The sequence below is a fragment of the Opisthorchis viverrini genome (genome assembly GCF_000715545.1).
Source record: "Opisthorchis viverrini unplaced genomic scaffold opera_v5_133, whole genome shotgun sequence".
In the NCBI taxonomy this organism is placed as follows: Eukaryota; Metazoa; Platyhelminthes; class Trematoda; order Opisthorchiida; family Opisthorchiidae; genus Opisthorchis; species Opisthorchis viverrini.
The window spans coordinates 356,080-368,458 of NW_008751791.1; the positions used below are offsets into that span (position 1 = coordinate 356,080).

The 12,379-nt window shown below is 48.4% G+C and overlaps 1 protein-coding gene across 1 annotated transcript in view; it reads right to left on the minus strand.

The window, feature by feature from the left end:
* The window catches only part of T265_06487 (hypothetical protein), a gene marked incomplete at both ends in the record, with an annotated part of 40,333 nt that extends 28,976 nt beyond the window's left edge, over positions 1–11,357 (minus strand). Inside the window, one exon of the mRNA XM_009171761.1 lies at positions 10,988–11,357. Within this exon, the coding sequence (XP_009170025.1) occupies positions 10,988–11,326 (339 nt within the window). The remainder of the gene's footprint in view (positions 1–10,987) is intronic.
* Between the last annotated feature and the right edge of the window lie 1,022 nt (positions 11,358–12,379).

Below are 12,379 nucleotides of genomic sequence, written 5' to 3' on the forward strand. Positions count from 1 at the left end.
CTGTTTTCGCTTACCCGCCCTGCTGTATGCAGCAAGTAAGGCGACCCGGCTGATGTCGCCACGCGACGGCCGATGTGGCATGAGTTTACTTGTGTATGTGCAGTTCATGGTTGTACGTGGGCTGGGATACTGTCAGGGTGCCCACACCTAGACAGGAGGACGATTAGGGTCCTCATCCAAAGTCTTTGGCTCAAAAGCCTAACCGCGAGGCAGCGGTGTTCGGCTGGAAATGCAAGTACATTACCTTTTTTTACGGAACACGTCGCCATACATGTTCCAACCCCCAACCTGGAGGGCCAGGAGACTGTGTTCGTCGGATCTCTACCCATGGACCAACCTGGTATGACAGACTCTGTGAGGACACTCCCCAGTATAGCTCAATGGGTCGCCGAGGTACACAAACTGCCACACCACGGTAAGGTACAGTCTCTTCGACCACAAGACCAAAGAATGTCGCCGAGATCGCTATCCGTTGTTGATGCAGCCATATCAGAAGGCAACAAGTACGATGGTGCACGCAAGTCCTTCAAACACCAACTGGTGAAGAGCCTAAGGAAATACTGTGAGTTCTGGTGGAGATCGAAAGCTCGGAAGATGGAGGTTTTGGCTGCCGGAAACAGCCATGCCATATGTCAACAGATGCGATCGACTGGACATAAGGCGGCGGTGAGTGAAAAGATAAGTAAAAAGCGGCTCATTAATTCATTCGCAGAAACGTTAACTGGAAAGATGGGACGAACATTTCGAAGAGTTTATCTGGCCTGCCTGTAGGGATGGTCCATACGGGCGAATGGAAGGCAAACGCAAATCGCCCGTCAGAAGAATAAGTGAAATACCCATACTGAAGCGTCACAAACACCAGAACCCGATAGTCTGTATCCGATTTTGTTCAAAGAAGGCGGAGAACCCCTGATTACCTATCTAACAAAGCCTATTGGTGTGACAGGGAACTAAGAGAAAGTGTTTGCAGAATGGGACATGCCGACAGTTATCCCTATCTTCAAAAAGGACACGCGCACGCCGGGTAAACAACCGACATGGCATCAGCCCGGTAGCTGTGATATCGAAAGTGCTCCCTGGTCTTATCCTTCGAAGGTTGACCGAACACAAGTAGAGACGGATTCGTGAAGATCAAGCCGGGTTCCGTCCTACAAGAGGATGTATCGATCGCATTTTCACCCTCTAACAGATCCTGGGACAACCCAACAATGATTGCATTCCTTGACATGAAAGCTGCCTTTGACTCTGAGCCATCAGGCACTATGGCAGTATCTGTGGAGCGAGGATGTCCCTCATAAATCCTTGCCCCTCCTGAAGGCGCTGTACGCTAAATCCCACGGACGTGTGAAGGTCTACGGTCTCGTCTCAGTTCAACATACCAGGCGGTGTCAAGCAACTTCGTCACTGATTGACTCACTATCAACCTCCAATGCCTGTGGGGTCGAAGTGCTCCCGGGGAGTCCGCTCACAGATATCGAGTACGCAGACGACATAGCCCTTAATGGACCTGACGTCGTGGTAACGCAATATTAAATAATCTAAATGATTCTTCCTCATTGTTTGGCATGCAATTCACACCTGCAAAAAGTAAAGTGGCACTGCGAGACTGGGTGGGCTCAAACCCAGTCACATGCTTGCGGATGAGCCGATTGAGGTAGTAGACAAATTGCTCTAACTGGGCAGCTGTATCAGTCCCGGTGGTCTAGCGGAGGATGATATTTCCAGTCAGATTGGAAACATCAGAGCAGCTTTTGTGAATCTGGATCACCTGTGGCGTAGGCATGGCATCAGCTCATTCCTCAATGGTCGAGTTCACAATGTTGCGGTGTGCTCCGTATTACTGTACGGGTCAGAAACCCGAACGCTGCGCGCTGAGGACTTACAAAATACTCTTAGTGTTTGACGATCGGTACCTTCGAGTGTTGGAGTACGTCGAATAGGTTTCGGAAGAAACAACTCGTCCACGATAGGTGGACTGGTCATTTTCCATTGGTTCCGCTGGCTTGGCCACGTGCACCTTATGCCAGTCCACCGACTCCCTCGAAGTTCTCTTCACACGACCACGTGTAGGGTAGAAACAAGCCAGGGAAGGTCAAATATTGACTTAACAGCGAAGGACGATGGCCATCACCAGCAATTTCAGCTGCGCTGGTCATTGCTGTTTCCCTGGATGGGGACCCGGGACAGGACAAATCGGTGGTTAGAGGCGTTGTCAGACATGGCCCAGTCGCGCCCTCAATGGCACTTGTTCATCCAAGCTATTGGCGTCAACGCATAGCTCCCTTTCTAACCCAGCACTTAAAAAGCCCACCGACAACCCTGTATTTACGCGTCAATTATATCAGCTACCGCTTCCAATGCGCAGCTACCTACCTCATCTATCCAAATCATCGGTGAACGAAACCTCTGTACAAGTACGCAGTTCTTACAGCTGATAACGATAATGATGCCCCTTCCAGGCCGGAACCCTGCTTTCTGTCCTTCCAACATCTCTTCACGCGCCGTCGAAAGACGACGCAGAGTCTGGTTACGATGGGGTTCAAGCCCATTCCTCTGTGATCGCGACACTCACTGTAAACACCCTTTTTGGAAGGGGATACTGCAATCGACCCACTCATTAGTTGGGACAGTCTCTCCCCCATACAGAGGCAGATAAATTAAACATGCATCAATTGAGTTCGTCAGGACCAGCAGGTTGATGACGCTTGAGGGACGGAAGACACTCGCTTATTTCCGAAGCCGTAGGTGTCGCAAATTCAGTGTCTAGGGCTGCGTTACCAGTTACAAAATCGGATGAACAATTGCGGGCAGCCAGTTGAATTGGCCTCGAAAGTGTTCAGCCCAACGATTCAGGCGATGTCATTTTTAACAGATAAGCAAGCCGCTGTTACCAGTGATTGTTTGACCCACCGGAGGCTTCCTTAGGCTCTTTGAGCGTATCGGCTGGAACAGTTGACGCACATTCCCAGAGTATGCCGCCTCCTCCATCCCTTCAGCTTTTGGGATTCAACGATCTTCCCGACCCGCAGGAAGTTCTTTTTCATTCAGAGTCTGTCAGCTCGCCGAATGGTATTGTACTCGCTACCAAGAGGAATACTGTGCTGAGATTCGGGCAGTTTTAGAGTGTTGCTCGGTAGTCCGTAGATCTGGTTCGTTGCACCATTCCACAAAGGAGCGCCCAGCAGCTTGCAGGGTCGCGGACAGTACCTTCCAATAAGAGTCAACATCAAAAAACGTGTTGTCCGTAAGGGATGTCAGTGGGTGGTTTTGGTAGACTTCTTTGAAATCAGGATCCGAGGGCTCCTCAACAGACACCCTCGAAAAGCACAGCGAGAAGTAGCATCGAATGAGCGCGTGAGTCGACTCCACGTAGGTGCTCCAAAACGAACGACAGTAAATAATTGACCCACGCCATCCATGGCCAATGACCATGTGGTCTATCTGTATTGGGGGTTGGTTTGGGTTCAGGGGCACTATGTGGCCAAGGAGGTCCGGTTGTTTCGGAAGTTAGTACTGCAAAGAAACAGTCTATGTTCAGCGATGTATCAGGCGTTCATCAATGCGCCTCGATTCCCGAGGCTCAGCAGCGGTAAGCCTACCTGCTTGTGCATTCATATACTCACAACCACAACGATAGCTGAACTCTTAGCGCACCGGAACAACGCGCTCAAAGCGTCTTTGAGCTTATCAGAGCCCCCGTTTGTTGGGGCGTAGCAGCAATACTGTGAAAAGGTAGCGATCATAGGTAAGTTTACGAGACACTCACAGATGTTGCCAAACAAGGCGCACAGAGGCGGCTACCAATAACCAACCATTCAACCTTTCGACTCGGTGGTCTACGACAATATCAACCCCATCAGGACAAGTAGAAACGTTTTCCGGATCACCAAAGGTTCTCAACCAGAATCGAACAGAAACGGATTGGGAGGTCAGTTCAACAAGTGCACAAGGGTATTGAGTCCTTGTTCCAGACAGGAAGCCCACACCAATGGAATGCGAGTTCAGCCTACATGCACGAACATTCCGGGCACGAAAGCTAAAAGCTGCCAGGTGAATTGAGCGACGGAGTTTGCATGACGATTTCGAAGTGGCTATAGAGGCTGAGTCAATTGTAATATTGCAGTTAGTGGTAATCGGCGGCGAACGGATCTGTCAGGCCTTAAAAGTGGGTCTACAAAGATGTCTCCCGCAACGTAGTGAAGAGGGGGGAAAGTGAAGATGTTTGGAAGGGAAAGGAAAGAGGAGCCGACAGTAGTCCTTTTGTCCTTATCCACCCTGTGTTAAGCAGCTGAGTATACCCGACGGATGACACGAAGCGATTTCCGATGTGCGACTCATGAATGTACATGGGCTGTGATACTGCCAGGGCGCTCATACAGAGACAGGAGGACGATCAGAATCCTCAACCAAATCCTTTGGTCCAAGGGCTTAACCTTAAGGTAGTGGTGGTTGAAGGCTGTAGAAGCAGTCCACTTTAAAGCAGCAAACCGCGGCTGTATAACTCTCTGCGGACTGGTAAAAGACTGTTGAAATCATTTCCCGAATTGGAAAGGCAGGGAGAGCATTTGCTCACCCCCAACACTTCTGGTGTAAACGTGACGTCTGCCTGGCTGCCAAGTGTAGAGCGTACAACGCCATGGCTAGATCTGCTCTGCTTTATGGATCAGAGACGCTGCTGCTGCATGTGAAAGATCTTCGGAGACTCTGCGTTTGGCCATCTCATTACTAAGAGACTGGACCTTGCCGTGGTGTGACAGTTTGCGCACCTCAATGACCCATTGAGCTATACTATGGGGTGTCTCAACGATACTCGCAGAGTTCTGCATACCAGGTTGGTTAACGGTTAAAAGTCTCCTGGCTCTCCAGGTTGGGGGTTGGAACGTGGCGACCTGTTCCGTAGAAATGGTAATGCATTTGAATTTCCTGCCAAACACCTCTGCCTCGCGGTTAGGCTTTTGAGACAAAGGCTTTGGTTGAGGACCCTAATCGTCCTTCTGTCTAGGTGTGGGCTCCCTGACAGTATCCCAGCCCTCGTACAACCATGACATTCACGACTAACAATACTCTCATGTCACATCGGTCGTCGCGTGGTGCTATCAGTCGGGTCGCCTTACTTGCTGCATACAGCAGGGCGGGTAAGCGAAAACATGCTACTGCTGACGCCTCCCTTCTTCCTCTTTCACATAATTTTTCTTCCTTCTCTCCCCAACCCGTTAAAAACTCTCTTCTTGTAGCCCCAGCACATAGAACTGGTGACTCCGTTCGTCATGAACCGGGTTTGAGCGCAACATCCTCAGGTATCTCCAAATCAACCTTCGAGCCCCAACACCCAATCTATCTGGCTGCCTTCAATGTCCGCACTCTGAAGCAAGCAAAAGAACAGGCTGCTCTTGCACTGGACTCGCCTGACATTGATGTGTGCTGTCTCAAAAACGAGAATTCAAGATGAAAACACAGTGACTGAGCTAACCGCCCCATCAGTCTCCACTCGCTTCCGGCGGCGCATTCTGGTAATCCAGAGGCTGCTGCGGTGGGATATGCAGAGGTTGGTGTGGTGCTAATTCACCGGGCGGAAGTATCCTTACTTGACTGGATACTTGTTGATAGTCGCTTCTGTGCGGTTCGTGTGGCAACTTCTGTGAAGAAGTCTCACAAGTGGCAAGTTGATAGATGTCTGTTTATCGTGTCTGCCTATGCCCCAACTGACTGTGGCTCCGACGCCGCCAAATACAGGCTTTATGACGCCCTGAGTGCCCTGTTGCGGCGAGCTAAATGCTCAGACATTGTGGTGGTTGCCGGAGACATGAATGCACAAGTGAGCAGGCTTAGCGTATCTGAGACTCCATTAGGAGGTCGACAGGGATTGGACTCGGTACGTACGGACAATGGTGAACGATTGCTTCAGCTGAGTGCTGATTGCAGGCTGTTTTTAAGCAGTAGTAAATTTCGAAATAGCCGAATTCGTCCGACCGCATGGTGTCCTCCAAAGGCATGCCGGCCTCAAACTCAAATCGATCACACTGCCTTTAGTTACCGATGGCGCAGATCAATAACTGGCTGCGCTCGTTTTGAGACATATTTGTGGATTCTAACCACACATTCGTCCCGAGTCGCTTCTCCTTATGTTTTCCTGGGCCACGCACGGTGCGAACAAATCGCTTGGCAACTGAGAGACTGGCAGATCCGCATGTTCGACGAACCTACTAGAATCGTCTTCTGGAATCTCTTCCAAATGCTCCCCCGCCAGAAGTGAACGCACACTGGAATGGGATGTGTATAGTGCTGAGAATTTCACCTGTGGCACGGCACCACCAGGCACACTCAAACACTGGATATCAAACCGAACAGTGGCACTACTTACGTCTCGGAGAAATATCCATCCGGATCCGAACATAACTTGATGCGACGAATAATCAGATGTCAAGTGAAAGTGAGCATGCGAGCAGACCGTGAAGTGTGACGGACACAGGAATCCAAAGAAATGGAAGAAGTCCAGAAAGCCGGGAATGCCCGAAGATTACTTCAGTTGGCCCGTCCGACCGGTTCCCGGAAACCACCTATGGGCGAAACCATCAAGGATCGGAATGGAGTAACCATCTTGAATAAAAAAGAACTCAACCGTTGGGTCGAATACTTCGAAGCATCGGTGTTGAATACTGAGGTCCTGTTGCCGATGATGATGATGTGTTTGACCATGGGCACCTCGAAGGGTTGCGAATGTCTGGTAGGAACACCGAGTCAGTGCTCCTGAGGTACACCAGATGGTCTTCGGGAAAGTCCACTGTCTCTCTCTCTCTCAAAAGATCAGATGGTCGTACTCTTCAGGTCATGCTGGTTAGGCCATGTACTTTCGATGGAAGAGGACCGTTTTCCTCCTAAAGTCTTCTTCGCTCAGCCTTGTGTTAGATTGGAAGGCCCAGGAGTAGTCAGTCCATGACACGTCAATGAAGTATGAAGGTCCTTATCAATCAGCTCAGTCGCATCGGTCACTGACGTCAACCCGAATAGAGGCCGCGGGACAAGATAAACGAATGGTTAGTGGTCCTGAGAGGCATGGCTGTGTCAGATGACCAGTGGCGGTCGTGCATCAAAACTGTCGCCTCCGATGTGTAGCTCAGATTGTCTGCTATACTGGACAAACGGATTTGCTTGGAGTCGGTGCACAAATTGGGCTATCGCCTCCGACGTGTAGCTGTAATTCCCTAGTTCTCCTTATCATGTGCGAATAAAGCTGTAGAGCTGTTATCACCGCATTTCGATGCACCGTTTTCGAGCTGGAATAATAATAATAATAATCGTTCAAGTGTAGAACCTTTTCGCCACCTAGTTGCCATGCTACCCGAAGGAAGCAGGAGAGCTGGGGTACTACCATGCTGCCCAAGCCCAGACATGAGAAGTCGAAATGAAGAGATCGGGTTCGAACCACGGACCCTTCGATCAGCAAGTTCATGCTCTAACCGCTGAGGCATCTCGCCCCCCTTCCACCCCACTTTGGGATGGAAATTTCCATTGAATAAGCTCACCAATAAGAGACAAGCTAGTGGCGAACTAGTCGGTTAATTCGGTGATATCGATATTTAAGCTTTCTGAATTTCGCGTAAGAGTTGATAAAAAACTCCATCCATCTGAGTTAGAATCAGTGATGTAATAAAAAAGCAAATTTATTATTAATATTGATTTCGAACGGTTTACAAGCTGTGTTGCACGAAGATGACTGTCCAGTAGAATCCACCTAACCAGAATGACCTCAACTCCTCTGCCGAAAACCATTCGGACACCAGTGCGCGCCGAATCCGAGGCAGTGAGGTCTCCTCAAAGTCGTCTGAAGAACTGCATGGCAGAGTCCGGACGGCAGATAAGGTCATATAGCGAATGGGGAATGTTTTGGGGCGCATATATTATCATGGTCATTATGATCATCATCGAGGCGAGATGGACCAAGCGGTTAGAGCGCGAATTTACTGACCGAAGGGTCCGTGGTTCAAACCCGACCTCTGCCTCTCGGCTTCCCCTGTCTAGGCTTGGGCAACCTGGCAGCATCCCAGCCCTCGTGTGGCATGGCAGCCAGGAACCCAGAGGGTGCTACAGCTGAACGATTTTTTTATTTTCATTCTCATCACCATCACTAGTGTCGTATCAGCATACCAATTAGTTTGAATAATGCCTTGTGATGGAAAGAAGAAAGATGAGGCAGGAATGGAGACATAAGACCAGCCTACTACAAGTATATGAGAGGCGTGCATCTTGAAAAACCTAGACATAAACTGACAAAAAGAGATTCCGCTAGCCCTTATATCATTCATTACTTTCAGTCAAGCACATGGAGGGCCACGTTGAGACCACCCTGCGAGGAAAACAGCATAACGTCCTTCATTTCCTTTTGCCATGCAAACATTTTTCCACCTCTAGGCGAGATAGCTCAAGTGGTTAGAGCGCGAATCGACTGACCGGAAGGTCCGTAGGTCGAACCCGATTTCTGCCTTTTGACTTCCCCTGTCTAGTCTTGGGCAACCTGGCAGTATACCGGCTCCCGTGGTTCCCTCTGGTGGCATGGCAATTAGGCACCGAAAGGGTGCTACAGCTGAAAGATTTATTTATTGTTTATATTTATAGGTCTCCGTTACTTCGAATCAGGCACCGTAAACAATGATTTCCTGGGCATACGGCAGCCTGATATGCGTAACAGAGCCCGAACACCTTAGATTGCAGCGTTGGACGCTTACCTTGATTAAATCACCTTCTACTTCATCGGAGAGCCGCATCTGATCACTTCATCAACCGTGGTTTTGATACCTAAAAGTGTCTCATATCCTCCACTTGACGTGGCCAAGTCTCGCAGCTGCACAACAAAGCCCGTGTTATACGCACCCTTTGAGACCCAGTGCTGTGCCTTATTGGTGCCATATTTGACGCGAATTGGCGAAAGCTATTTCAGCCCCTAAGATTCGTGCGCTAACTTTGCCTGTCACGTTACTGTCAGAGCTAATACAACTCCCGAGATACGTACAACGCTCCACAAGTTCCAGTGTTACCCCTTGAATTCTTAGAGTCGTGTTCAAAGGATGCATGTCCCGCACTACTACTTTGCAATTTGTTTGCCGAAGGATTGCTTGAGCTTGGTCCGCTTTTCCTGTAGTGCTTATGCTTCCTGTTCTTTCTCATTCCAGATCGACATGGCTGTCAATCGGACAGATCTCAGTACCAGCATTTTGAAGGACTACCAGAGCTCGCCTCATTACTTCACCAATAAGGAACCTATACAGAACCTATACAGAACCTATACAGAGAGAATGGATACCCTTGTCGGACAGCAATGCCTGTACTATCGACATGGAAGAGTATGTATCCGAACTTCAGTTTCAGTTTATCGAACTTCGCTGCCTTGTGGTAGACGGCTGCGTCGTTCCAAAAGCGGGGCGGCCGAGTACTTGTACGGTCGCGGACAGTACTCTCCAGTAAGAGTACACATCAGAAGATGGATTGTCCGAATGAGACTTCAGTAAAGTTTTCGTAGATTTGCTACACATTACGGTCGGAAAGCCCAAAAAGATTCAGGTTATTGTCTCTAGCAAATCCGCCCAAACCTACATACTCCAATAATTCAGCTGATTTCACCGACATTCGTCGCACCAAGTCCAACAGGTATGAGACATTCAAACTCGCCAATCCTAGCTCGGTTCAGGTTGAAATAAGGTAATAAAAGATTGGGCGTACCAGTTTGAGTGACATCTCTTCTGAACACGCCAACGACCTTCCACATGTCCCCTCAATTCCATGTCTATTTTTGCGGACGACTTGAAATCCTGCAATTCAAATACCAGTGCCCCCACTCGCAAACAGATGTAGACGCTGAGAAGTAGTGGTCGTTGAACTGGCACCTTCTTCTGAACGACGAAAAGTGTCCATGTCATCCGGAGGAGACCCACAGAACACCTTCATCATGCACGTTGAGAATGGACCAGAAATCACGAGGATAGATGCCAAAAAGGATTAGGGTACCTGGCTATCCTCAAACTTGTCCTTCTCATTGCACCATGAGAAATCAGCCCAAAAGGTGTTCGCCATTTCACGGATGAATTGGGGCACATTCTACCGTATTACTCGCATGGACTTCCGAATACTCTATGGGGCCTACGTCAGACCGCTTCTTGAATATGCCAACCAAGTTGTCTACTCAGGACACAACCCTCATTGAGCTTGTCCAACGAGCTGCTACGAAAATGATTGACGGCCTTAATCCGTAGACTATGAAACGCGTCTCGCGGTGCTTGATCTCATTCCATGGAGTGTCGTCGCCTCCGAGGAGACTTAATACTTAAATACGCCCCGTTTGAACAAGGTTTGGCCAAAAGCTTTTCCACTATTGATTACCGGTGAAAAACGCTCTAATACACCGCGAGGACATAGTGAGCAGATTTTTAGGCAAAAATGTTTCTCATTTCTCATTTCATCTTACTGTTGTTCGCGCTAATCTAGTATCCGCTTCAAATAATTATTAGACGTTTGCGTGAGTCCTCGCGCTGGCAAACTTACTGCCCCGCGCTGAGAACTTAAAGAGCAGTGCCACACCTTTTTCACCTGTGCTTTTCAGGTGAACGGCAGTTGCTGAACGACACGAACAAAACTGACCCAGGAAACTTGGGGAAAAGCCTCAACACTGTGCATCAATCAGTGAATCCGTGATACCGACGACCACCGTAACGAGAAATATCCAGTGGCTTGCCTTCTCTTGAAGGACCGGCCGCATCCTCAACGCCAGTTTGAGCAGACGACTTTGCCCCTAAAATGGACCAATCTCAAACCCGGAGTGCAACACAGTCGAAAGTCACTGTTTTTAGTCGACTGGGCCATGATAATGTAACCCCACAAAGGTGAATTTGTTGCACACAATACTTCGTGAAATCGATCCTACTATTTGTGAAGCTGTATGGCCATATGCAAAATACAACCGAGAAATAGAATAATAACAAAGAGTCGGAAAACAAACCTGGAAGAGCTCCCCATTACTTATGAAGCCATCTTTGTCCATATCGTAGATTTTGAAAGCGAACCGAAGCTTCGCCTCCTTATCACCTTTGACACTGAACTGCGACATTCCGTTTATGAATTCCTTGAAGTCAACCTCCCCGTTGCCATCGGTATCAAATATTTCTATCACTCGGGCAACAAGGGGATTCTGTTTCAACTCGGGTAAACTCATAAACTCCTTCACACTTAGCGAACCGGATCCATCCAAATCTAACTTCTTGAACCTCTTGGCTAGCCTCTTTATCTCTTCAACATCAAATGTGGAACACAACTCTGGAAGGGAAGCCTCGTTCCCCATTTCGGAGAATTAGTGTTCGGACGACGCAGCTAGTGAAGAACTCAATACAGAACAGCCGGGTTGTACAAATCCCAGAGTCCTGATTGGTTACAAGGCCAGATGCTTCCTTCTCCAAAATCCTTGGGGATCGAGCAAAACATTCTAAACGAAAGTGCTGCATTTTGTTGTATGTATGTCCAAACCAAAATACAGCATAGTCTGTCTTGGTTTTGTTCGAATTTTTTTATTAATCTCCCTTAATTTTTGGCATTATGGTTTCAGCTATGGCCTCAGATAACTCTGTGAAGTAATTGGCTACTGTCCGGTTTTTATCCATCACGGCACTCGAGAAAGCGCTAAGCGAATATATGAATGCATATACACAGAAGAAAAACTTGACGCCTACCGCGATTAAGGTGATGACAACAAGTGATTATGCGGAATATGATGGGGATGGATTTGTACTTGGTAGAGTAGCGACCGAGGGTTGGGTTTGCTAACATACGATATTAAGGTACAAGGGATCAAGTAAAATCCTATATAAGCACGCAGAGTTGTGGTTTGGTTAGCGAAGCAGATGTACAAGAACTTAAGGGAGTGAACTCTGGAGATGGTGGACTGGTTAATCTGGCGTTTATTACATGAGCTGGACAGTACCAGGATAGAAATTAAGTGAAAGAGAAACGGTCACCAGCCCCCCAAAGCACTGCTGTCAGCTTCAAACTAACAAACGGTGCATGGTAATTAAAAAACTTTTGGGCACTGGCCTTTCAGCTTGAAGTGAAACCCATTGCTCAAAGAACCGCACATCCCAGCCCAAGGACCATAAATGTGACGTCCGTTACAGGGCTATCCAAAAGCCGACGCATGTCGGGCAAATGATGGCACAGTACTGCCATACCAAGTTTCATAGAACACACGCAACTATTCCCTTTTTTCAACCTCACCTTCTCGCTCATTCGTTCCATTAATTGCAAATACGAACAAGCTCCTCGCCTGACCCCCGCTGCCACCATGACATATTCATTCCAAACTGCTGAACCTTTCGTTCGAAATTAACGATTTCTTTGAGTC